This window comes from Hemiscyllium ocellatum, chromosome 22, assembly GCF_020745735.1.
Source record: "Hemiscyllium ocellatum isolate sHemOce1 chromosome 22, sHemOce1.pat.X.cur, whole genome shotgun sequence".
Classification (NCBI taxonomy): Eukaryota; Metazoa; Chordata; class Chondrichthyes; order Orectolobiformes; family Hemiscylliidae; genus Hemiscyllium; species Hemiscyllium ocellatum.
Genome location: NC_083422.1, coordinates 50,885,623 through 50,910,246, shown reverse-complemented (window position 1 = coordinate 50,910,246; position 24,624 = coordinate 50,885,623). Strand labels below are relative to the sequence as shown.

General features: G+C 42.7%; 1 protein-coding gene across 2 annotated transcripts in view; it reads left to right on the top strand.

Moving 5' to 3' along the window:
* The window catches only part of mms19 (MMS19 homolog, cytosolic iron-sulfur assembly component), a 71,478-nt gene extending 47,046 nt beyond the window's left edge, over positions 1–24,432 (top strand). For both annotated transcript variants that reach the window (XM_060842216.1, XM_060842217.1), the window contains 11 exons: positions 1,490–1,592; positions 5,528–5,602; positions 6,480–6,606; positions 12,410–12,531; positions 15,391–15,447; positions 15,565–15,751; positions 16,317–16,399; positions 17,024–17,188; positions 18,675–18,734; positions 20,208–20,308; positions 21,294–24,432. In XM_060842216.1, coding sequence (XP_060698199.1) covers positions 1,490–1,592; positions 5,528–5,602; positions 6,480–6,606; positions 12,410–12,531; positions 15,391–15,447; positions 15,565–15,751; positions 16,317–16,399; positions 17,024–17,188; positions 18,675–18,734; positions 20,208–20,308; positions 21,294–21,321 — 1,108 coding nt within the window. In that variant the 3' untranslated portion in view covers positions 21,322–24,432. The remainder of the gene's footprint in view (positions 1–1,489; positions 1,593–5,527; positions 5,603–6,479; positions 6,607–12,409; positions 12,532–15,390; positions 15,448–15,564; positions 15,752–16,316; positions 16,400–17,023; positions 17,189–18,674; positions 18,735–20,207; positions 20,309–21,293) is intronic.
* The last annotated feature ends 192 nt before the right edge of the window (positions 24,433–24,624 follow it).

The following is a 24,624-nucleotide window of genomic DNA, read 5'->3' as shown; positions in this document are numbered from 1 at the left end:
CATCAGGGATTTGTCACATTATTAAAGCGAGAAGTGCCACACGTTTTCACAGTACACTGCATTATCCATTGGCAGCATCTGACTGCAAAGCAACTTAGTGAAGCCCTCAACCATTCTCTACAAGTGGTAATAGATGAGGTAAATTATATAAAGAGACGTGCTCTGAAGGAACGGCTTCTCCGCCAACTTTATAAAGGTAATGAAGATGAATTTCTGCAATTGTTGCTGCACACAGAAGTGAGATGGCTCTTGAAAGGAAAAGGCCTCAATCGTTTCCATGAAGTGTTCGGTTCTATCATCGAATTCCTACACAGAAATAATGAAAACCTTTGTATGAAAGCCGAAACCGTAAAACATGACTGTGCATATCTCGCGGATATATTCGCTAAGTGCAATTCGCTGATCATGCAGATACAAGGAGATAATGTGAGTTTCATAAAATGCAAGGATGCTGTTACATGTTTTATTGCGAAACTTGATCTCTTTCATCGGAATATCAGTCGTCGTGAGTTTTACCAGTTCCCGAGTTTAAACAATATCACGGAGGATGTTACTGATGATCAATTACAAATCTACTCAGCTCACATTCGTGCACTGCAGGATGATATGAAAATACGATTTGCTGATCTTATCGAGATGAAGATCCCTACATGGCTGACTGATCCCTTTATCTCCTGCGCAGAAGGAATGGACATTTGACTTCACGAAGAAGTGATAGAGCTCCAAAAAGACACTGCAATGAAAATTCAGTTTTCGCAAATGGGTGAGCCCCTTTTTGGATTCAAGATGCCACCCAATGTTGTTTCCCGCTATTAAGCGAAGAGGCGAAGTGGTTTGCATTACTATTTCCTACCTCTTATTTGGTTGAGAAAGGATTCAGTGCTGTCGCCAGAATACAAGAAAGACCCGCAATCGCATGGATGTTGTTCAGCATGGTGACCTGAGATTGCTTTTGACAAAAATTGAATCAGATGTATATGATTTAGCAAGACAACATGAACCACAAGGATTGCATTGACTATTTTGCTATCACAGACTAACTTTTATACAGAGTGAGTCAAAAATAGGTGGACAGTAAGAACAGTAATAAATAACATTTTTTTTGCTGTATATAAAACATATTTCATAAAGGTTTTCCATTTTCAGCACTGCAGTGTATTGCGTTTATACGTGCAAAAACAGACTTTGGTGATTTGGGGGCGTAGCATGATTTCAAGGATAAGAAGGGGGCATTGTATACAGAAAGGTTGAGAAACACTGCCATAGACGAATAAAGGAAAAGAAATCCCAAGGTTCTCAGCAACCTTTTCACTCTCTGAATATTTTTAAATTTTTGAAAATTACCTGGCAGTGAAAGTATTTTTGAATCATGACATGAATTACCTTTTGGAATTTTCCGTTTGTGTGTAGAAAGTTCTTTGTTATTGAAGAAAAGTTTTTGTTTTCTTTTTTCCCCTTTTCCCCATCCTCTAACACTACCCACTCTTAGACGAGCTTCAAGAACAATCTCCCAGATTGTGGCCTTGTACCTTGATGGGGATGTCTCCTCCTTGCCTGAAAATAATCTTTCCAGAAAGTTCCAGCCTTTTCAGGTGAGTAACTCCTTTGTTTTTTTTTATTAATGACCTTTAATCAGAGAATCATTCTACACACAAATTCTGCACCAGCTTTGAAACAACTGCCAATTAGTCCCAAAGCTGTTGAGGGTTCCTGTGGCACAGTAGTAATGTCCCTACCTCTGGACCAGTTGACCCAGGTTCACATCCCACCTACTCCAGAGGTGTCATAATATGTCTGAGCAGGTTGATGGAAAAGAGAAATATTTTCATTTCTCAATTAGTTAACTGGTTTTCCTATCTAAGTTAACTGATGAATCTCTCTCCACAGCTCATTGCATTCCAGATTATCTATATCAGAACCTAGAGTTCCAGTTATTTTTAACAGTGTCCCCTGTGGTACCGACCGTCTGAGAATGTTTTGCAAGAGCCAACCAACTGGCTGTGTTCTGTCCGGTTGAGCACAGCATTGGCTGGGCTATTCAGTGGCCTCGGCGTAATCCTGCTCCAGCCATACATGCACCCAAGGTGTTCACAGGGTTCTGATTGCTTTTAAGTTCTGCATTCTTGACATTGTTCCTGGGGTCTTCAATGCTGAATTATTAGAGGAGCTAGGCAGGGCCAACGGTTTATCCAGTCATCACAATATATGTTTGTTGCATTGTTGGCTGGAAACAAAACAAATGAATAGGAGACGAGCATTCAGCCCCTTGAGCCTGTTCTGCCTGTCAGTGAAAGCATTGCTGATCTGTACATCAAGACCAGCCACCCATCTTTAATGGTATCCTTACTCTATAAAAAGTTCCTGCAAGGGCGATTAGTTTGTTCCTCAGCATCTGCACCCTTTTGGAGTGTCGAGTTCTAGATTTCCGTGACTGCTTATTTCTTGGTTTTAGTCCTGAATCGCTGAGCTCTACTTTTCAGAGTATTGTACAGATCCCAGTTGGAATACTGCATCCAGCTCACCCTAGTTCTGACTCTCCCACTAGATGAAATAATTTCTCTCTCTTCCTATCTGGTTCAATCCTTTTAAGTAATTTTAATCACTTCTATTTAATCACTCCTCAAACATTTATCCCTCAGAGGCCTGAAGTTGCAACCTGTTCTCATAAATTAACACATGACATCCTGTGAATGGTGAATCACTTGTGTATTCCCTCCAAGGCCTGAGATGCAGTGCCCAGACCTGAATCCAGTTCCGGGATTGAACCAAGGCTGTATACAGTTAAAGCAGTCCCTTTACATTTCTGCTCCTTCACATAAAGCCCAACATATTGTTTACAGTAAGCTGTTTGAAACTAAATTAACGAGAATGTCTGAAGCAACACTAACTTTACAACAGCAGGAACACTGGAGGTGTTCCCTGTTCTGCAGAATGAGATGGTGCTAAATTCAGATTCGGACATTTCATCTCAACAGGCCTTCAGTCCTCCTGAGAGTTCTGTAGTTTATCCTTTGGGGAGTCTAGAACTAGGGGTCAGAGTCTCAGAATAAACAACCAGCCATATAGCCACAATCAGATCATGCCTTTTTTATATTTAGATTAGATTTCCTACAGTGTGGAAAGAGGCCTTTTGGCCCAACAAGTCCACTGACCTTCCGAGTAACCCACCCACTCTGACTGATGCACCTAACACTATGGGCAATTTAGTATAGCCAATTCATCTAACCTGCACATCTTTGGAATGTGGGAGGAAATCAGAGCACCCAGAGGAAACCCACACAGACACAGGGAGAATGTGCAAATTCCACACAGTTGCCTGAGGCTGGAATCGAACCTGGGACCGTGGTGCTGTGAGGCAGCAGTGCTAACCACTGAGCCACTTGCCATCCCACATAGAAACTGGTCATTCATCAAAACGTCTTCATAGTCTGAGATAGAGAATACTTTTTCTAAGAGGCCATGATATGGAGGTGCCATGTTGGACTGGGGTGGACAAAGTTTAAAATCACACTAGCTACTGGCGAAGGAGCAGCGCTCCGAAAGCTTGTACTTCCGAATAAACCTGTTGGACTCTAACCTGGTGTTGTGTGATTTTCAACTTTTTCTGAGAGTCACGAGTGTTTGGAACATTGCTTTCCCACAAACGGCATGGAGGCAGAGTCGTTGATCATTTTAAACACAGAGGTAGGGAACAAGAGAGGCAAAAGTTTTCAGGGGTGGGTGGGAATTGAGGCTGCAATCAGATCAGCCACGATATTTTTGAGTTGGTGGTGCAGGGTCCGAGGAGCTGAACAGCCTGCTCCTGCTCCTAATTCTTCTTTCCTGTTAGAGGGTTGTGAATCTTTGGAACCGTTTTTGCAATAATGCTGCAGATGTCCAGTTGTTGCACATATTTCACTTTCTATTGACACCATACGGATTGCTGTGGTTGAAGGAGGCAACTTTCACCATCATCATCTCCAGGACAAGGGGGGATGGGCAGAAAATGCTGGCTTTGCCAGTGATGTTGATATAACATGAAATAATTTTTTTTTAAAAAACTAGATTTTTGGCCAGTGACTGAATCAAGGGACATGGGTGTAGGGCAAGAAAGCCGAGTTGCCGTCGGATCAGCCTGTCCTGTTGAAAGTTGGAGCAGTCTCAAATGGCCTTCCTGCTCCAGCTGTTTCTTGCATTTCTATGTAACTGTGCCATGCTGACCAGAATACTCAGGTTTGACCTTCTGTCAGTAATGAATCAGCTAATTTCAGCTGCGACAGTGATAGGAGCTAAATCAGGGAAGACAGCCGATAAAAATAGGCTTTTCCAGTGATCTCTATCCGAAAGAATGTGGGGGACAACTTATTCAGCTAAATAGAGTCTAGATTAGAGTGGAGCTGGAAAAGCACAGCAGGTCAGGCAGCATCTGAGGAGCAGGAAAATCCTAGTCTGCTTAACATAGTGCTGCTGAGGCTTGGGTGAACAATCTCACATTGTCTAAGGTACTGAGGTCTGCTGCTGCCTAACAAAACTTTATTAGGGACTGAGTTGATGTTAGAAAAGTTCTGTTATGCCTCCCTCCTAAGCCCAGGCAAGGCTTATCCCACGTTGCATTGACTGACTTGATTAGTGCACTGCCCTAGGTCTGCATACCAGTGACTCTGCAAACAGCAGCAGGTGGGTGAGGGAGGTTAATGAATCTCTGATTTTCAGTACTTCAAAGAACACAAACTGGAGGAGCAGGAGTAGGCCATTCAGCCTTTTGACCCAGTTCCACCTTTTGAGGTGATTGAAGCTGATCTTCTACTTCTGTACCATTTTCCTGCATTATCTTATCCCTTGATGTTTTTAATATGTAGAAATCTATTCTCAGTCTTAAACATATTCAGTCGCCTTCAGAGGTAAAGAGTTCCAAAGATTCACTACCCTCTGAGTGAAGCAATGTTTCCTCATCTCAATCCTAAATGGCTTTACCCCTTCTTCTGCCTGCCCTTGATTTGAAGCTCAGACATCTCCTTGATATCTCCCTGTTTTATCTTGCAGACTCACACAGAAACTTAATGCGCTGGAAGTAACAGAATTAGTTCATAACTCCACCTCTCACTCCACCATCCGGATACACACTAATTCTATGGTTGAGCAGAATGTAACCAAGTACTTTCCAGACCATTCCATTCAGTTTGGGTTGACAAACTGCCTAATGTGAGATGCTAATATTCAACCTAACTTGGGGATGCCGTGGGATTGATCTGTTCTTGGAGAAAATCATTGTTGGGATGGAGCCCAGGGAGTTCTAACTGAGAAATGTCTGATGCTGATACAGGGCTCCTGAAATAAAAAGTGTTCCAGACTCAAATACATTCCTCCTTGAATAAAAAGCTCCAGCACCTCTGAATGCTTCATCTGAAGGCAGCCTTATATTTCCCCTACCATTGTTCGAAGCTTGACACAGTGGATTTATGATTGGAGACAGAAGTTATACAGAATTGAGAAATTGGAATGTTTCATTGTAATCTGTAAACTGTGAAATTTTCTTTTTGTTTTCCAGTCACCGGATTCTCCGTGGCCACAAACTCAGCTGATTGCCCTTCTGCAGGCTGCTGTCTGCTCCCTGCCAAAGAATGTGAGTCTTAACTTGACCTAAGCAAGCAAAATTATCACCATCACTAGATGGTCTTTTCCTCCTTGGAGCTGAGGTTACCATGGTCCATTTTTGATGAGGTGAACGGTTAAGGAGAGTCCACCAAACTAAGACTGTTTACAAGTTGGTACTCCTTCTTTTGCAGGATGTGTTGGTACATGAAACTATCACACTGATAATCACACTTGAGGTTGGGTTGAGTCATGCAAAGAAAGCTTTAGGATGGGTCTAGCCCTGTGCTGTCTTGCCTTGGGAGAGTTTGATGGGAATTGTGTAGAATAAGCTTTAATCTGTCTGGAACATATAATTGGGAGCATTGGAAACCATGTAGAGGGCGGCACTGTGTCTCAGTAGTTAGCACTGGTGCCTTAGTGTGCCAGGGCCATGGATTCAATTCCAGCCTTGAGTGACTGACTCTGTGGAATTTACACATTCTCTTCCCTATCTGCATGGGTTTCTGCCAGGGGACTCCCAAAGGCCCAAGATGTGTCAGGTGGATTGGCCATGCTAAATTGTTCTATAGTTTCTAGAGTTGTGCAGGCTCAGTGGGTTAATTATTGTGTACAGGGATGGGGTGGGGGTAAGGGATTCTCTTCGGAGGGTTGCTGCAGACTTGATGGGCCAAATGGCCTCTATCTATACTGTAGGGATTCTATGATTCCAATCTGCATCTACTTAATCAGTGCTGCTCTCACTGCCAAGTGTGGCTATCAACTAAATATATATATAAATATATACTGTAGTTTAAGTTCTCATCTTTCTTTTTGATAACAACATGAGAGAGGACAACTCTGAATGAGGTCTAGTTTAATTTCAGATCACTAATCACTAAGTTACAGAAGCATTTTGTTTTTTGCAGATAATAGTACCACAACAGGGGAGGTTGTTGGAACGACTAATGGAGCTAGCTTGCACCAGCGACCATCGATTCACTTACACGTCTGCTGCTAAATGCATTGCTGGCCTCATCAACAAATACCCTGCAGGTGAGAACAGGGTCTCGGTCAGCATTTCTTTTCACAGGCGAGAAGTAGCGATCTACATCAGCCCATAGCTCAATATTCTGCAGACAAGACTTTTATTTATTCACTCACAGGTGGCAAGCACCACTGGCAACCATTTCCTTATGCGTTATTTACACAATTGTTGGAGATTTGCTGGAAAGGCGATTTGAATGCTGTCACTATATTGGCATTTAATTCAAAATTTCTCTGGCACACATCAGTTTAATTGAAAGCTGCAGTCAGGTTGAAACTCGAGATCCTCTGTTGATCAAAAACAGGCCCTTTTACCTCATAAGCCATAGCACCTATCTGCAGCAGCATCACTCGCTAGGCTACTATTTATTGTCTATTCCTAAATCGTCCTTGAGAAATAAAATCAGAAATTGCTGGAAAAGCTCAGCAGATTTGGCAGCTGCTATGGAGAGAAATCAGTTAACATTTCGAGTCATAGAGATTTACAGTCCAGAAACGGACTCTTTGGTCCAATTCTTCTGTGCCGACCAGATATCCTAAATTAATCTCGTCTCATTTGCCAGCATATCCCTCTAAACCCTTCCTATTCATGTACCCATCCAATGCCTTTTAAATGTTGTAATTATACCAGGCTCCACCGCTACTGCTGTCCACTGACCCTTCCTCAGAACTCCTTGAGAAAGTTGTGCTGAAACACTGCACTCCCTGTGCTATATGTAGACTCATAATACTGAGGGAGTTTTAAGGATTTTGACCCAATGACACTGAAGGACTGGCAATATATTTCCAAGTCAGGATGGAGAGTGGCTTGGAGACAAACTTGCAAGTGGTGGTGATGTTAAAGTATAGATTTGAGACGGCCCAGGGAATCCTTTGTGGACTCAACCTGTAAGCCTCTCTTGGTTCATCCCAGAGATCGTACTCTTTGGTCGTCTGGAATAAAAAACCTCTTACAGGCAGATTAGTTTAATTTTAGTCTTCTCCTTTATTTACTGATTACATCACTGTTACAACATAACTCTGATACCTATAAGCTCAACGAACTAGGTTCTAATAACCAAGGAGAGTAGGGTACCAGCGGGCTACTCTATTGTACTGTCACAAAGTGGTTTCCTTTATACAAAAAGTTTACAACAACACTGCATGTTCTTAATTAGACAGCTGACAGTGAAAGACAATAATTCGTAAGGAAGTGAAGTTAATTGACAGGTCTGTCTGCGCTTGCTTGACTGATCACTCCTATAGGCCCTGAGCCATTCATCAGGTGGGAAAAACAAATCCAGCTGAGTTAGGCCCTTATCTTGCCAGCGGATGCCTATCATAAAGAGGTACCAGTCTGTGAATTAATTGGAAGAGTTTGTAAGGTAACCTTGTACAGCTCACATGTCAGATACCATTGTTTTACAAAATGGCTTCTTTGCAAGGAGGGCAAACTTTTGACCATAAAATAGCTTCCTGACAGATTGTGTCAGAATCTCTTCAATGTTAGGTTTAGAATAATTTTTAAACTAGGAGCAGATTCCTGCTTTTTCTCTTAAGCACAGAATCATTCTGTACCTGAGGCTGAGATATTACCGTAAGGTTGTATTTAAACTGATTAATTAGCCTCAAATTAAACATACTTTCTTTTCAGAGTTATGATTCAAATTCAAGTAAGACATAAGATCTGATTCGTTAGAATTGACAGTGGGGCAGTCATGGTCTGTAAGAACAGCAAATAAGTTCAAGCTTCATCAATATTACCTTTTACAGAGTTTGCATTTCATGACTAGTAATGGCTACTCAACATCATCATAAAGTCTCAAAGTGCAATTAAATTCAGTTCATAGCAAGTAAGCCCAAAGAGTTAATTTTCTACTGGCTTCAGCAGTCTCAGTACTAAAATGGTCTCTCTCTGTCTCTCTCTCGTGTCCTTTTGAACTCTCAAGTCAGGGACTGTAACAGAAAAGATGTTTTTCCCTCTGTGTCTGCCTAGCTTGCAAGGATAATAAGAATCCATTATAATTGATAGGACCTGACCATTAATTACAAGGCTTTTGATGATACCGAGATTCGTTTTGAGGTCAGAATCAAACACTGTCATTTGTTTCACAAGGGAACAGCCGTGAATATTATCACTCGGTGTCCTGTTTACACAGATTCACTTATGTTAAGGCAAATGTTCTTAATTGACTAGGAGCATGCTGATGAGAACAAATGTTTTTATCTTCTGCGTAACTTGGTTTTTCCCCTTTTTGTGGCCTGACCCTCCCTGCCTGTCAGCTTATTTTCTAGTGTGCAGCAAATGTGTTCTATAATTCAACATTACGTTTAGTCTAATTGGTTAAGGGCAAGTTTTAAGGCTATAGACTTTCTCAGTATTCCCATTTACCTCTGCCCTTGTACTAAATGGTAGAAATTGTGGGTGTGATGAGTTGGTGCAGTGCATCCCAGCAACACTGCACACTGCTATCACTCTGCATTGGTGGTGAAAAGAGTGCTCATCGTTGCTGGTGGATGGGTGCCAGTGAAGCAGGCTACCTGTGTACTGATTGCTCTCAGATCTCTGTGTTGTTGAAATTGTACTCATCCCAGCCACTGACAAGTATCCCATCACATCTTGACTTGTAAATTGTAAACAGTGGACAGGTAGTGAATTAGTCAGTGTAGGATTCAGCCTTTGCCATTTTTATAACACCTTGCCTTGTCATAAAAGGTAAAGGGAGACCATCAACAAACACCAACAGTTCATACCTCATTACCTGGTTATTAAAAAATTGTTCTGGAAGATGGGGTCTCACTATTCTTTGCTATCTTGGTGGTGAACAACACTGTATCTTGAGGTTTCTGAATTGGAAACTTTGTGTGTGCATGCATTTCTGTGTCACTGTGGTTCTAATATAGTTTTCTGTGGCTGGATTTGCAATAGGAAATTGCCTGTATAAACAATCATTTTGGAATCACACTCCCTCTAGTGGAGTCTCTGCGGCAAAGCCACTCGCAGTGGATAAATAACACAGGCACTTTCAGATAAATGTGGACATAAGAACTTGCAATGGAAGGGAGGGCAGAGTGAATTACTTCAAGTGAGGGATTATGACATGTGCCCACCCCTTGTCTAATGCTGCTTCACATAAACACTATATTTATTTGAGACTCAAGATTCAGCACCTGCTTTCCTTTCTCTGATATCCTGAAGTTCTGCTGACAGCGAATGGGGATTGATTGTCCTGGAAACTGTCAGCAAGAGGAGTGATGGAGCACAAGGCCTGCTGTAGGAAAGATATTGTGAAACTTGAAAGGGTTGAGAGAACATTTGTAGGGATGTTGCCAGAGCTAGAAGGTTTCCCTGGAAATATGCAGGGAAGAGGTTTTGGGAATATTGGAAAGGATGAATATAGATAAGTCTCCTGGGCCTGATGGCATTTACCCCAGGATCCTATGGGAAGCTAGGGAGGAGATAGCAGAGCCATTGGCCTGGATTTTTATGTCGTCATTGTCAACGGGAATAGTACCAGAGGACTGGAGGATAGCGAATGTGGTCCCATTGTTCAAGAAAGGGAGTAGGGATAGCCCTAGTAACTATAGGCCAGTGAGTCTGACTTCAGTGGTAGGCAAAGTCTTAGAGAGAATGGTAAGGGATAAGATTTATGAACATCTGGGTAGGAATAACGTGATCAGGGATAGCCAGCATGGTTTTGTGAAGGGCAGGTCGTGCCTCACAAACCTTATTGAGTTCTTTGAGAAGGTGACTAAGGAAGTGGATGAGGGTAAAGCAGTAGATGTTGTGTATATGGATTTTAGTAAGGCGTTCGATAAGGTTCCCCATGGTAGGCTAATGCTAAAACTTCAGAGGTATGGCATTGAGGATACATTAGAGGTTTGGATTAGGAATTGGCTGGCTGGAAGGAGACAGAGGGTAGTAGTTGATGGATTATGTTCATCTTGGAGCGCAGTTACTAGCGGTGTACCACAAGGATCTGTTTTGGGACCATTGCTTTTTGTTATCTTTATAAATGATCTAGAGGAAGGACTTGAAAGCTGGGTAAGCAAGTTTGCGGATGACACGAAAGTCGGTGGAGTTGTGGATAGTGAGGAAGGAAGTGGTAGGTTACAGCGGGATATAGATAAGTTGCAGAGCTGGGCGGAAATGTGGCAAATGGAATTCAATGTAGCTAAGTGCGAAGTCGTTCACTTTGGTAGGAATAACAAGATGATGGATTACTGGGCTAATGGTAGGCTACTTGGTAGTGTGTATGAGCAGAGGGATCTTGGTGTCTATGTACACAGATCTCTGAAAGTTGCCACCCAGGTAAATAGTGCTGTGAGGAAGGCATATGGTGTACTGGGCTTTATTGGCAGAGGAATTGAGTTCCGGAGTCCTGAGGTCATGTTGCAGTTGTATAAGACTCTGGTGCGGCCTCATCTGGAGTATTGTGTGCAGTTTTGGTCGCCATACTATAGGAAGGATGTGGAAGCTTTAGAACGAGTGCAGAGGAGGTTTACCAGGATGTTGCCTGGAATGGTAGGAAGATCGTATGAGGAAAGGCTGAGGCACTTGGGGCTGTTCTCATTGGAGAAGAGAAGGTTTGGGGAGATCTGATAGAAGTGTATAAGATGATTAGGGGTTTAGATAGGGTAGATACTAAGAACCTTTTACCGCTAATGGAGTCAGGTGTTACTAGGGGACATAGCTTTAAATTAAGGGGTGGTAGGTATAGGACAGATGTTAGGGGTAGATTCTTCACACAGCGGGTTGTGAGTTCATGGAATGCCCTGCCCGTATCAGTGGTGAACTCTCCTTCTTTATGTTCATTTAAGTGGGCATTGGATAGGCATTTGGAAGTTATTGGGCTAGTATAGGTTAGGTAGGACTCGGTCGGCGCAACATCGAGGGCCGAAGGGCCTGTACTGCGCTGTATCCTTCTATGTTCTATGTTCTATGTTTGAGCTATAAGGAGAGGCTGAATAGGGTAGGGCTACTTTTCCTGGAGTGTCAGCTGACGATTTACAAACCTTATCGAGGTTTATAAAATCATGAGGGCATGGATAGGGTAAATAGACAAGGTCTTCTCCCTGGGATGGGGAAGTCTAGAACTAGAGGGCATAGGTTTAGGATGAGAGGGAAAAGATTTAAAAGTGACCCACACGGCAACTTTTTCACACAGGGTGGTGCGTGTATGGAATGAGCTGCCAGAGGAAGTGGTGGAGGCTGGTACAATTACAACATTCAAAAGGCATCTGGATGGGTATTTGAATAGGAAGAGTTTAGGAGGATGTGGGCCAAATGCTGGCAAATGGGACTTGATTTATTTAGGATATTTGATCAGCATGGACGAGTTGGGCAGAAGGGTCTATTTCTGTACTGTACATCTCTGTGCTCTCATTAATAAGCTTTGCCCAATTGGGTATCCATATCGGACTTTATCCATAAGGATAAAGGGTAGCATCGTTCAAACAGACATGAGGAGAAATTACTTCTCGATGTGTCATGAATCTGTGGAATACAATGCAGCGGATGCCAGGACATTGAGAAGATTTAAGCAGGAGATAGACAGGTTTTTCAGTGAGTGGAAATGTTATGGAGAGCAGCCAGGAAAAATGGAATCAAGGCTGAGATGAGATCAGCCACAATCATATTGAATGGTGAAGCAGGCTTAAGGGCCTGGATTGCCTACTCCTACTCCGAGTTGGTTATATTCTAAAAATAATTTTTGAGAGTCAACTTTAGCTTCCTCTCTCTGTTTTTTTAACCACTCCCAGTTTCAGGAGCCTCAGCTCAGGTTGTGTAGGACAGTCCTGTGATTAATCCTTTCCCTGTGTGTGTTTGTAGGTGAACAGTTGGACTCTGTTCTCCAGGATGTGTTGAAAAAGATTGACAGTGGGCTGGAGAGGAACGCTGGAGTTTGTGCACAGGCTACTAGCAGGACCCGAGTTTTCACCTTACTGCTGTGGGTAAGGAATTTATATGCCAGTGGTTATACTTATTCGATTTTTGGGAAATGTGTATTTATACAGAGCCTTTCATGAACTAAAAGACTAATTGTAGTCCCTTTTGGAATGTACATTTGGCCAGTTTGTGCACAGCTACCTCCTACCAGCAGCAATATGATAATTACCAATTATTTTTCTCTCTAGTGATTCTTGACGGATGACCAGGCCATGGGAGAACACCCTTGCTCCTGGTGAGAATAGTAGCTGTGGATCCTCTTCCTCCTTAAGAGAGGAAAGACAGGACCTTGCTTCCATGACTCATTTTATTTCACAGCACCACTGATGGTGCAGCCTTTCTTCGGAACCAGCACCGAGAGTATCACCCTGCATTCTGTGCTCCAACCTCTGGTGTGAGAGTTGAACTCGCCACCATCTGACTCAAAGAGCTACTCCTGACTAAAGCAGAGGCATTATACAGCAAATGTATCCAAGAGCACAGGCACTTCTTCAACTTCTCTCAAAACCCTTGGGTAGAGGAGCACTGGGGAAGTCGGCCAGAGTTTCTGCTCCTAGATGCTATCCAGTGACTCAGTGTAGCAGTTCAAAACTTACAATAAGACTTAACAGGAATGGTAGTGAGTGCAGGATCTTGTAAGACTTTGAAGAGGGTAATGGATACTGAAACGTTTAGCAGTTGGGGTAATGCGCATAAGTAAGTGGCTGGTTCAGAGACCTGACACATGCGTCCAAACAGCCTTTTCGTCTGTGTTGCAAGTTTGAGATTCAGTTCCTCTTTGTATTTGCCAGTAGCACTCCTTCATTCTCTAGTCTTTCCTGGCAGACTGCATCGTATGTTGATTACCCACTGTTGTATGAATAATGGCCCTGATGGGGTTAATATTCAAGTTACAAGGCTCCTCCCATCCTACTGATGTCACACAGTGCGGGTGGAGACAAGGCATTCTACTCTGGAGTCTCCTAAGAATAAATGCAGTATTTGCATTTGTTTCATTTCAAAAGTGCTAGATTACAAGAGCTGTGATGTAGTGCTGAGGCTGTATAAGGCTCTGGTCAGACCACATTTGGAGTTTTGGGAGCGGTTTTGAGCTCCATAATTGGGAAAGTGTGTGCTGGGCTTGGACAGGGTCCAGAGGAGGTTCACAAAAGTGAAGGGCTTGTCGTATGAGGAGCAGTTGAGGACTCTGAGTGTGTACTCAATGAAGAGTATAGAATTGGGGAGGGCGTATCCAAAATACTAAGAGGCTTGGATAGAATGGATGTGGAGAAGATGTTTCCACTAGATGGCATGACTGGGATCGAAGGGCACAGCCTCAGAGTGAAATGACAACCCTTTTAGAACTGAAGTGAGGCTGGTAGATTTGTGGAAATCATTACCACAGAAGGTCGTGGAGGCCAAGTCATTGAGTCTATTTAAAACAGAGGTAGATAGATTCTAGATTAGTCAGGGGATCAAGGGTGACAGGCAGAGGCAGGAGAGTGGATCTGAGAAATACAATGGCGTAAATGGTCTAAATCTGCTCCTATATCTGAGGATCTTATGGTCTTACTGTAGTTTTTGGAGGAAGCAGATACAGCTGTACCATCCGCTAAGGTCCAATTAAAGATGCCTGACCAAATATCACTGTGTTTAATGCTATCATGCAGTGGTATCTTGTTATCTAAAAACAGAGCCTCTTCTATTCACATTGTCCTCCACCACTAATGTCTAGGTAGGCCCCAGACAAAGCAAAGACAAAGGGTGGCAATGAACTACCTCAAACAATCCTGACTGGTACCACTGAGTTTAGGTGGAACATGCAACCAGGTACCAGGAGTGGTCATTTGGGAGAATTTCCTACTGCCAACATTCCAGGGATTATGTTCCACTGAACAGAAACTGAACGAGACCAGTCACATAAGTAGGTCAAAGTAAAGTTACCAAAGTCCTGCCAAGCCAGAGTGCTGCTTCATAATTAGAGAGAGAGAGAGATGACTGGTGGTGGTTTAACCAAAGGGCCATCACACCTCCGGAGCGGTTAAGAAGGAGACTTCTTCATGATAAGCTCAGCTGGCATATGAATTGAACCCATGCTGTAAGCATTATACTGCATTGCAAACCAATATCCAGCCAACTGAGCTAACTAACCCACAGTAAATAAATGCTGAGGCTACAAGAACAGGCCAGAGATTGGACCTGACCACCCAAATCCTGATAGGACTGTGAGAGAATACTCCCCACTTGCCTGCATGAATACAGCTGCAACTACACTCACACAAGCTTCCAAGACAAAGCAGCCTACTTGATATGCACCTCATCGTCATCTCAAACATTCACTCCCTCCATTAGTGACACACAGTGGCAGCAGTGTGTACTACCGACAAGATGAATTGCAGCAAACTCACTGAGGCTCCATGGACACTATTGTTCAAGCTCATGGTGTCTACCATTTGGAAGGACAAGCAGGTACATAGGAATACTACTACCTGCAAGATCCCCTCCAAACCACTCACCATCCTGACTTGGAAATACATTATCATTCCTTCACTGTTGCTGGGTCAGAATGCTGGAACTCTCTCCCTTTCGGCACCTTGGGTCTACCTACACGATATGGGCTGCAGTGGTTCTGGAAGACAGCTCCCACCACCTTCTCCAGGGCAACAGGGGACAGGCAGTAAAAGCTGATCCAACCAGCGAAGCCCAAATCTCATGAATGAAAGATTTTTTTTTTAAATGTGAAATAATTAGCTTTAAGCCATCTGCTCACCTTGTAAGTTTAATGGCCTTGTATCAGTCCGGATGTGTTGATGTTTCTTGGGATGTGAATGGGGACAGTGTTCTGCTGCGTCTAACAATCTCCTCCTCTTGTATTATTTCCCTAGTTAACAAAATCACTTGTGCTGCGCTATCACTCTCTTGCTGCCACATTGACTGACAAGGTAAGAGATTTCTCTGATCTGGTGCACACCATGCAGCTTGTTTTCTTTCCGATCTCTCCAAATCTGCCTGTTTCCATTCCCCATCACACTTACTTCAATCTCCCCCTTTCTCCTCAGCTGATACAGCTGCTCACTGACCCCGATCTGGGAACTGAGGCAGCGGACGGATTCTCCGTGTTGGTCAGCGACTCCTCGGATGTCCTGAACAAGGCCACTCACGCCGACATTCGCATCATGTACCGGCAGCGATTCTTCACCGAGAACGTCCCCAAACTGGTCCAGGGCTTCCACTCAGCCAGTGAAGGTGATCCGCGCCTGCAGTTGCAATTGGAATGGGAATTCTGGAGCAACAGAACGCGCAGTGGGTTAATTGGCAAATGAGAGAAAAGGACAGACCATTGTTTGCGGTAGGATCAACAATCAAGGCTGGGGCGGTCCTACCAGACCACCGGACAGCAGCACCCTGGGAAGTTCAGTCCCTATCCTGGAGCATCCAGACTCCATCCTGAGAGTCACCAGCTTCAGGAGTGTGTGCACGTTTTTCACAAAAGGAAATGGAGAATTAAATGGTTAGAATTTGCTACCGGTCTGCAAGAGCAGTGTTTAGTATAATTGTAGTTTGTCTCTGAAGTATGGGTTGTAACTGGAGGCAGGATTTTTGAGCCATCTAATTCCAGAGTGAAATATGTTAGTTATAGAGCTGTCATGGGGCAGGATTACAGGAGAATTACTCCCAATCTCCATTGGTAATTGTTTCCTGTTAAACGAGCGCATGCTGATGCCAACACTGGCATTTTCACCCTGACAGTGGTATAGTGACATTGATATATTCCCTCTAACCCTGGGACAACGGGCTTGCTTTGTTACAGGTAATAAGTCGAACTACCTGAAGGCACTTTCTCACGTGTTGAACAGTCTTCCGAAGCAGGTCCTGATGACAGAGCTCCCGTCGGTCAGTAAAAGCATTTTTCACCCTTTGGGCTTTGTGCCTTTTATAGAATCTGGGCAGCGTCATCATGTTAGTCATCTGTTCACTTCTGTATGTGCTTTTGTTTTGATTATTCACAGAATAAGAGCATTGTTGGCTCGGCCAGCATTTATTGCCCATCCCTAATTGCACACAGGGCACTTAAGAGTCAATCATATTACTGGAGGTTGTGATTCTGTGTAATATGGCATTCCTGAGTTTAACCCTCTCTATCTCTTTTCCCTTGGCCCTTTGATATAAATCAGCATCAACAACTTCTGGCTGGTATAGCAATGAGAATGTGTGATTGGTGCTGGTTCATCCCTAGGGGGGGCACGCGATTGGTGCTGGCTCGTATTGAGGGGAGCGCATGATTGGTGCTGGCTCATATCGAGGGATGTGTCATCCTTGTGATGTAGTGGTTGTGTCCCAACCTTTGAGCCAGGAGGCCTACATTCAAATCTCGTCTGCTCTGGAGGTGTGCAGTAATATCTTTGAAGAGGTGAATTAGAAAATACCTCTATTAAAGGCACATGATGGGTACCAGTCTATATCAGCCAAGCATTTGATTTGTACCGGGTTTAACCATTGCTCCTTTTCCTTCACCAGCTGCTGACTCTGTTGTTGGAGGCTTTGTCGTGCTCAGACCAGGTGGTCCAGTTGTCCACACTGGGCTGTTTGCATCCTCTTTTGCTGGACGCCACTCAGACCATGAGCTTGCATGTAGATACTTTAGTGAACAAATTGCTCAATCTGACTTCCAGCCCTGCCATGGTACGTATAGACAGCTGGAGCAGTGTGACTGTGACCAAGGACTTTCATCATTTAATTATCAGATCTAACTGTGGAATCTTTTCTTGCTTACTCAGGAACAGAAACCTGAGGTTCTTGAGGTGAAGGGCATTTTTGTTGATGCTTTTATTGTGTTCTCAAGCCTTTATAGTCATAAATTTTATTAGCCTCTGATACATTCAGATTCATTGGTGATTTGACCATTAAAGACAAATTTCTTTTGAGTGGAGAGAATTTGTGGAATTCGTTGCTAAAGAGGGCTGCCGAGGCTGGGTCATGAAGTATATTCAAGGCTGAGAAACTCAAATTTTTCATCATTAAGGGACTCGAGAGTTATGGGGAAAAGGTAGGCAAGTGGAGTTGAGGATCATTAGATCATGATCTCATTGTCTGGCAAAGCAGACCTGTTCAACTGAATGGTCTGCTTCTGTTCCTGCACCTTACGGATCCATTGCAACAGCTTGTATTTTTATAATGACTTTAAAATAATGTTACTTTTCAAGGTTATGTTCGTCAGGAGATTGGCAAGGAAAAGCATTTTACAAGTGGTACCTTTTGAGCTGACTTACATACATGTGCAATTGTTGCTTAGGATACCTCTGTGCATTAAATTGTACAGTGCACGCAGTCACTCAATCCATCCTGCCTGTGCCCATTCTTTGAAAAATCTGTTCAGTTAGTTCCTCTCTGCTCCTTCCCCATAATCCTGACGTATTTATGTTTTTAGTTATTCACCCAATTGCCTTTTGAAGGTTACCACTGAATCAACTTCCACTGCCCATTCGGGCAGCAAGGTCCAGACCACCCCGAGCTGGGTGAAAGCAGCTGCTCTTGTTTTGCATCTGATTCTCGTGGCCATTATAATAAACTCCTGAAAGTGTTTTCCGCCTGTCTTGGATCACAAGTGGTCCTTCGGATTCCATTAAATGTAGTTCAGAGAAGATTCGACAGCAGCAGTTTGCTTAAACGTTTAATAAGTAATAATATTTTTAAAATGAAAAGAAAGGAAGAGAGAGCAATGGGCCTCTCGCCCTTCAGCCCATCGGGGACCCCTCAATCAATGGCCGGTCCTGGAGGCTAAGGTTCGTTCCCAGCACCATTTACGATCCCGATCCGAGGGGAAGTTCAGTGAATCAGAACGAAACTCTCTCTCTGGTATGGTTTAACAAGGAGCCAGTACAGAAAACAAGTTTGATTCAGCACATGGAGGAATGTTCACAGGACTCATTCAAGGTCGTACAGCAGTCGAATGTCATCAGTAATTCTAGCCCATCCTGTACAGTGTTCATTCAGTGCATCTGATTGAGGCAACACTTGCTGGTTTCGTCTTTTCGATTCGCTTTGTGCTCTGTTTTAGAGTCCAAATAGTAATGACCTTAGTGATAATGATGATGCAATCACTTATCAGTGTTGTGTCGGAAAGGTGTGCCTCTCTTTTGATGCTAATTTGCCTGTGTTTCAATTGCAGAAAGTCCGTATTGCGTCCTTACAGTGCATGCATGCACTGACCAAGCTGCCTCCACATGTGGTAAGATTTATACAATTAATCATCTATGGTGTTGTCCGTTTAGATTTATGTTTACCCAGACATCTGCTGTGTAATTATTTCTTCAAGATCCAGTTACTTTATTTAAGGAAGTAAAATTAACAGACATTTTGTGCACAACATAATGTCACGTACCAATGAAATTGGTGGTGTGTTGTGTTTCTTTTTTGGTGCTGATTGAGTTGGGATTCCCTGTTGCTTCTCTAAGTAATTCCACAAAATCTCAGTTAATGCCTCACTCAAAGGTAAGTGCCAATGACAGGGCTGCACTTCCTCAGTTGTGCTGCCATATTGATAAAGGAACGTAATCTGATGCTGTGTGTAGTACACTCACAACTGGATGCGATCTCCAACTCTATCACTGTGCTAATTCATTACTTTTTAAAGAATATGTTGTCTGTTAAAATATAAATAAACAGTGACTTCAACCTGTCCCCACACAAGTATGATCTGAGCAGTGAGCATCAAATAGATTCACTCCCGCTCCAGATGATCTCATGAGAGAAAGAGATTCAAATCCTATACCTTTGTGGGATTGAAACTAGTCCAGATCCATTTGTTCCTGGTTAACGTTACATCTTACCTCCTGTACAAAGTGATCTCTCTAGCCAGAAACAAGTCCAGCTGTCAATCGAAGGGATTCAGTGGAGTTCACAAAGCAGGAGCCTACTTCTGGAGTTTTCAGGGATCTCTGGGAAAGATTGCTAACTTAGTTCCAGTTCTGTATAGCCTGAGATTGTGCTCCCGGGTCCTCTCTGAACTATCTGTTTGAAACAACATACTGGCTACTAAGCACAAATTCAATTTTATCCCTTCTTAATCTTTGAAATATTGGCCTGACTGCAAGGACTTCTATTTTTCTCAAAGGGGTGGGGTCCATATCTTGATAACTGAATGCTTCAATCTGGTAATTGACCTTGCTTGCATGTTTTTTAAAGCTGCTAAGTGCAAAAGTGGGCACCATGATCCAACCAAGACCTGGCTAGATTGTTCAATGAGAACAAGTCTTGTCTATTTGTCAGTTCTCCTGTAAATGCAGCCCAGCATCTTCCTTATCCTAGCTGTTTGACATTGCCTCGCCTGACCTTGCTAATGAACCTTGGTGTCTTTGTACCGAGCCTGCTCCAGCTATTTCATTGCTCTTCCCTGATGTGTTTATGTGATCATTTGCCCTCTCCATGACACTATACCGAACTGAAGTGTAATTATTTCCATCGTACCTGTTGGATGGCAATTCCTTTGGCTACGCATCAGAGCACCAGAAATATGTTTGCAAGGATTTCACCTGTTTGGTATTTCTGCCAAGTTTGTGTGTGCATTCCCTTAAAATATTGATAAGCATAGTTGTGATGCATGTGTCAGAAAATTGAAAGGAATCCTGCCGTTTCCATCAATTTTGGACGCTGTGAAAGCCAGGTTTGTAAATAACATGTAAAATTTGCCTTAATTTTACAGATCCTGCCCCACAAATCCCAGGTAATCCAAGCCCTGGCTAAACCCTTAGATGACAAGAAGCGACTGGTGAGGAAGGAAGCAGTCAGAGCTCGGGGAGAATGGTATGTGTGGGTTTTTTTTACAAGGTGATTGGGAAAAGGGGGAAGAGGCTGTGCAGTGCAGTGCCAGCTGCATTCATTTCTCACAGCCACAAAAACGATACGATGGGCCACTGTGTGTTGGGAGGCTTGAAAACATTATGGGTTCTAATTCCTGGTAACCTCATGTGCTTCGGAGGTGAAAAGAAGCTTCCAACAGCTCTACCTCTGTCCCTTCTACTCAACTCATTCCCCCAGTACTGTAAACTATATTATTCAAATCAGTAATACCTTTGTAAACTTGCTGTCCACCCTGTGACTAGGTTCAGCTACCTCCCCAGAAGGCAGGAACGAAGCCAAGATACTTGTGTCTATGATCAACCTCACACACTTAATTAAAACTAGAAGCCCAGCTGGAGATCTGCCGAAATAGAGACCTCCATGGTTGGAGAGAGGTGAAGGCCATTTCCAGCATCAAAGCTTGCCCATGCCTCATGATGTCCATGTCATCACAAACAGAAACTTCCTACTCCACTCCATCACCACAAACCAAATAATCTCCTTGGAGACGCAAAACAATATCAGGCAGTAAAGAAAATTCACTTCTGGAAAATTGCTGTCTGATCTCTAAGTGTTGTGTTAAGATGCTTGCTTTCCATATGATGTAATCTCTATTCCGGTCCAGGTCCCTCTAAAGGTAAAAGAAAGTCAGTCATTCCATCTGATAACAGAGATTAGAATTGGGATCAGTCTGGACTTCAGAGCTGCAGTGTCCGGTCTCTCAGGACAGAAGTTCCCAGTTTTGATCCTGGTCTATGCTGATCAGCTTAACACTGAGAAAATAGTTTGGTGTGTAATTGTTGATGACTAATCTGATTTTCACATTCTGGTGTGATCTGCACTCTGCATTTCTGTCTTTAACAAATGTGAAGTCTTTTTTGTTAATCTTTCCTCTTCTTTTTAATCTCCAATTCTACCCTCTTCCCAAACCCTTTTCTCTTTAATATAGGTTTCTTTTAGGGAGCCCAGGCAGTTGATGCACGTCCACCTGACCAGAGAGAGAGAAAGACGACAATCAGACGAGGCCGAGCCTGTCCGGCACATTTACAACCAGTGGCCTGTTCAACTTAACATTCCAAGCCTCTCAAAAATAACACAATAAAAATTAAATCCAGTTTTTCTTACAAAAGAAAAAGTTTTCCAGCGGAAATGAAGACTGAAATAATGAAGAATTTGCACCTTTAACCAATTTACGACTATTTAAATAAGCACATTTCATTCAGCACCTCGGTGGTCTCAGAATGGCCCTTGTGTAGAGTATGGTAATTTTTCACCTTGTATGATATGACAAAGCAGCCTCACTAACTGAGCAAATTGCCTAATTCGTTCTAGTAACTGAGCAAAGATTGAGAGAGACAAGACACCATGGCAAATGTCCTGTAGGACTTTAGCATCAAATAGCTCTGCAGTGATTCTGCTGTATTGCAGTTGAGATGGTTCATTTCACCTAATGTGTACCAGGACAAACCTGTACACAATCCTGGAATCTCAGGAGTGAGTTACAGACTGGAAACTAATCGAAGGGTTTGGGTGATTTATATATGCCACAACAGATATTTGGGAGTGAGTTACAAAATTAATCGAAGGGTTCAAGAGATTCTATGTGAAATAACAGGTACCTGAGAGTAAGTTACAGACTGCAATGTGATCAAGAGGTTTCGTTGATTTATAAATGGAATAACAGACACCTAGGAATTTGTTATGAATTAATCCAAGAGCTTGGAGTTTTATATATAGAACGACTAATACCTAAGTGTGAATTACAGGCTGGAACTTAATCAATAGGTACTGTGTTGAAATTGCTTTCTTTGTTTTTAAAGTGCATCTCCTTGAAATTCTCCTTGGCTGACTCTCTGTGAGTCAGGTGATGCATGTTTTTTTTTAGATTGATATGTACTATAAACCATATATTGCAGAATGTAGTGTACTGCTGTTAAGTTGAAGCTGCTTTTAGCGGTGGCCTGTCTTTTCAGGCTGTCAGGTCTAACTACTGTAGGTCAGTCTGAGTGTCATTTTTGCTGATGAGGATGGTTTGAAAATTGCTAAGTGCTAAGAACCAGAACAAAATACCCGTCTTGTAAAAACTGTGATCTTTTTGAAGTATGACAGGTGTGACAAGGTGCAAGACTTGTAGTGGAGTATGAGTGATAGAGGTATTCCATAGTTAGGATTCCATTTACTGAGTAATGATACCAGAGTGGTCTTGGTCCACTGAGAAATAACATGAATGATGTATACCTGTCAGCTTCAAAAATTGGGTAAAACAGGAGTGAAATCACTTGTATTTTTGTTATTGCTGCCCATCCCCTCCCCGGTTTAGTATGTCTCGTGCATATTTGTTAACGCGTATCATATTTACACTCTGGACACCTTAGCATTATTACAGAATGGGGAAGGATGATGAATAGTCAGGGGTAAAGCGGAACACAGCAGAAAAAGGTGCATGTGGAAAACAAGTCAGGGCAATGGTAGAATGCCCAAGGTAATAGAATATTTGCACTTTTTTTTGAGGGGGGTGACCCCTCCACTTGAAGCCCTTCTCTCTGCCGGGTATTATTTTGGGAGGAGCAGCTTACTGACAACCATCAGACTGTCTTGCTATGTGCATTTGCTCTGTAATCATTGGCTGATTACTGCCTAGGCATTGCACAGTCTACACTGAATGAACTGATTCCAGACAGAACTTCATTTGTCCTCTGTGATGGTAAAGCTGATTGATAACTCTAGTGGATGAATGAGCATGTATTATCTGGGAGGTTTGTCAAAAATTGTCTTGAGGAAATGTTTTTCTGGCCACAACTTTTACCAAAATAATGCACATTGCTGGCATTGTGCTAAAACATTAAAATCTTGTATCAGTATCTTGGATTAGTTAAAGGGAAATAGGACTAGAATCACTGTCTCTCACTCTTGCTGACTAATCACAAACTATCGTTTGAAACAAAAACAAATTTCTGGAGAAATTCAGCAGGTCTGGCAGCGACTGTGGAGATAAAGCAATGTCACTGTTTCTGGACCAGTGATCTTTGTGCAGAAGTGTTCTGAAGAAAGGTCACTGGCCCCTGACAAGTGGTGCCAGACGTCTGAGTTTCTCCAGCAACTTCCTTTTTTCCAGATCTGCAGCATCCACCACCCTGTTGTTTTTTTGTTTACCAGTTTATAATTTCTTGGGTGACTTCCTTGGTTCAGTGATAATCTCAGTGTACTCTTTGTCCTGTCACTGATTCTCACCAACCTCCATGCCCTATCATTGACAGGCAATGACCTCTATATTCACATAATATCCTACTAAGTTCTGTCACTCCAAACTGGCCTGCTGTGATGTTCTTTTCAAACCATTAATGTTTTCATCTATAACGTTGCTTCTTTTAATCGCTAATTTTGTACTGATGTTAAGACTTGTGTGTAACTGGGGAGACCGTTGTGAATTTGCCTTTGATATTCTCCCACAGTTAGATGGAAACTCAAATTCCCTCCATTTCTTCCACCCTTTTCCCACATCTGCTCTGTAAATTTACTCTTTCTTCAAACTGAGGACAGATTATATATTTCCCTGTCAATCTCATTTTCATTCTCTGTTTCTGTTCCTGCCAAAATTGAGGATTTGTTGAGGATTTTTTTTTGACATCTCAAGCCTATGCCATCCATTTTTAAACTTGGCAGTCAATAATTACTGCTGTATAGCTCTGTCTTGCAAACTTTAGACCATTTCTAAAGAAAGTATTTCTACAGCCTGGATTGTTTGTAGATTGTTTTGATAGTTTTGTTTATTTGTTTGAAGTTGATGCCAGAAAGTTCCATTTTAATCCTCTGCTCCTTCTTGCTTCTGGTAAGGTGCTCTAACTCAAAGCACTTCCCTTTGGCTTTTGGTTTGACAGAGCTAAGTGGACGACACGATGTGCTGTGCACACGCAGCTTTTACGTAGAACAAAGACAGTGGTGAAAATGAAAGGTGACACTTACTGAGCCTTTACTAGTTCCACCCAACTAGTTTATAAAAACGTGTGGTCTGTAACTGTTACCTGCACAACTCTTAATGTAAGATTAACTCTCCACTGGAGAAATAATTAACAATTTTTAAAAATAAATTGTGTGTGTTATTTTTACTCTTCACAGGATGCCTTCAGAGGCTGCCAGAGTTAAAATATCAATGTAAGAGTTGGTATCAAGCTGAGAAACTAGAATCTGGCCTCAGGTTAGATAGCTTTTGTTTCAGTGGGTCACCTTGCTTGCTTTGGACTATCACACTGGGGCTACTGTAGGAGCATCAGGAACCTGGC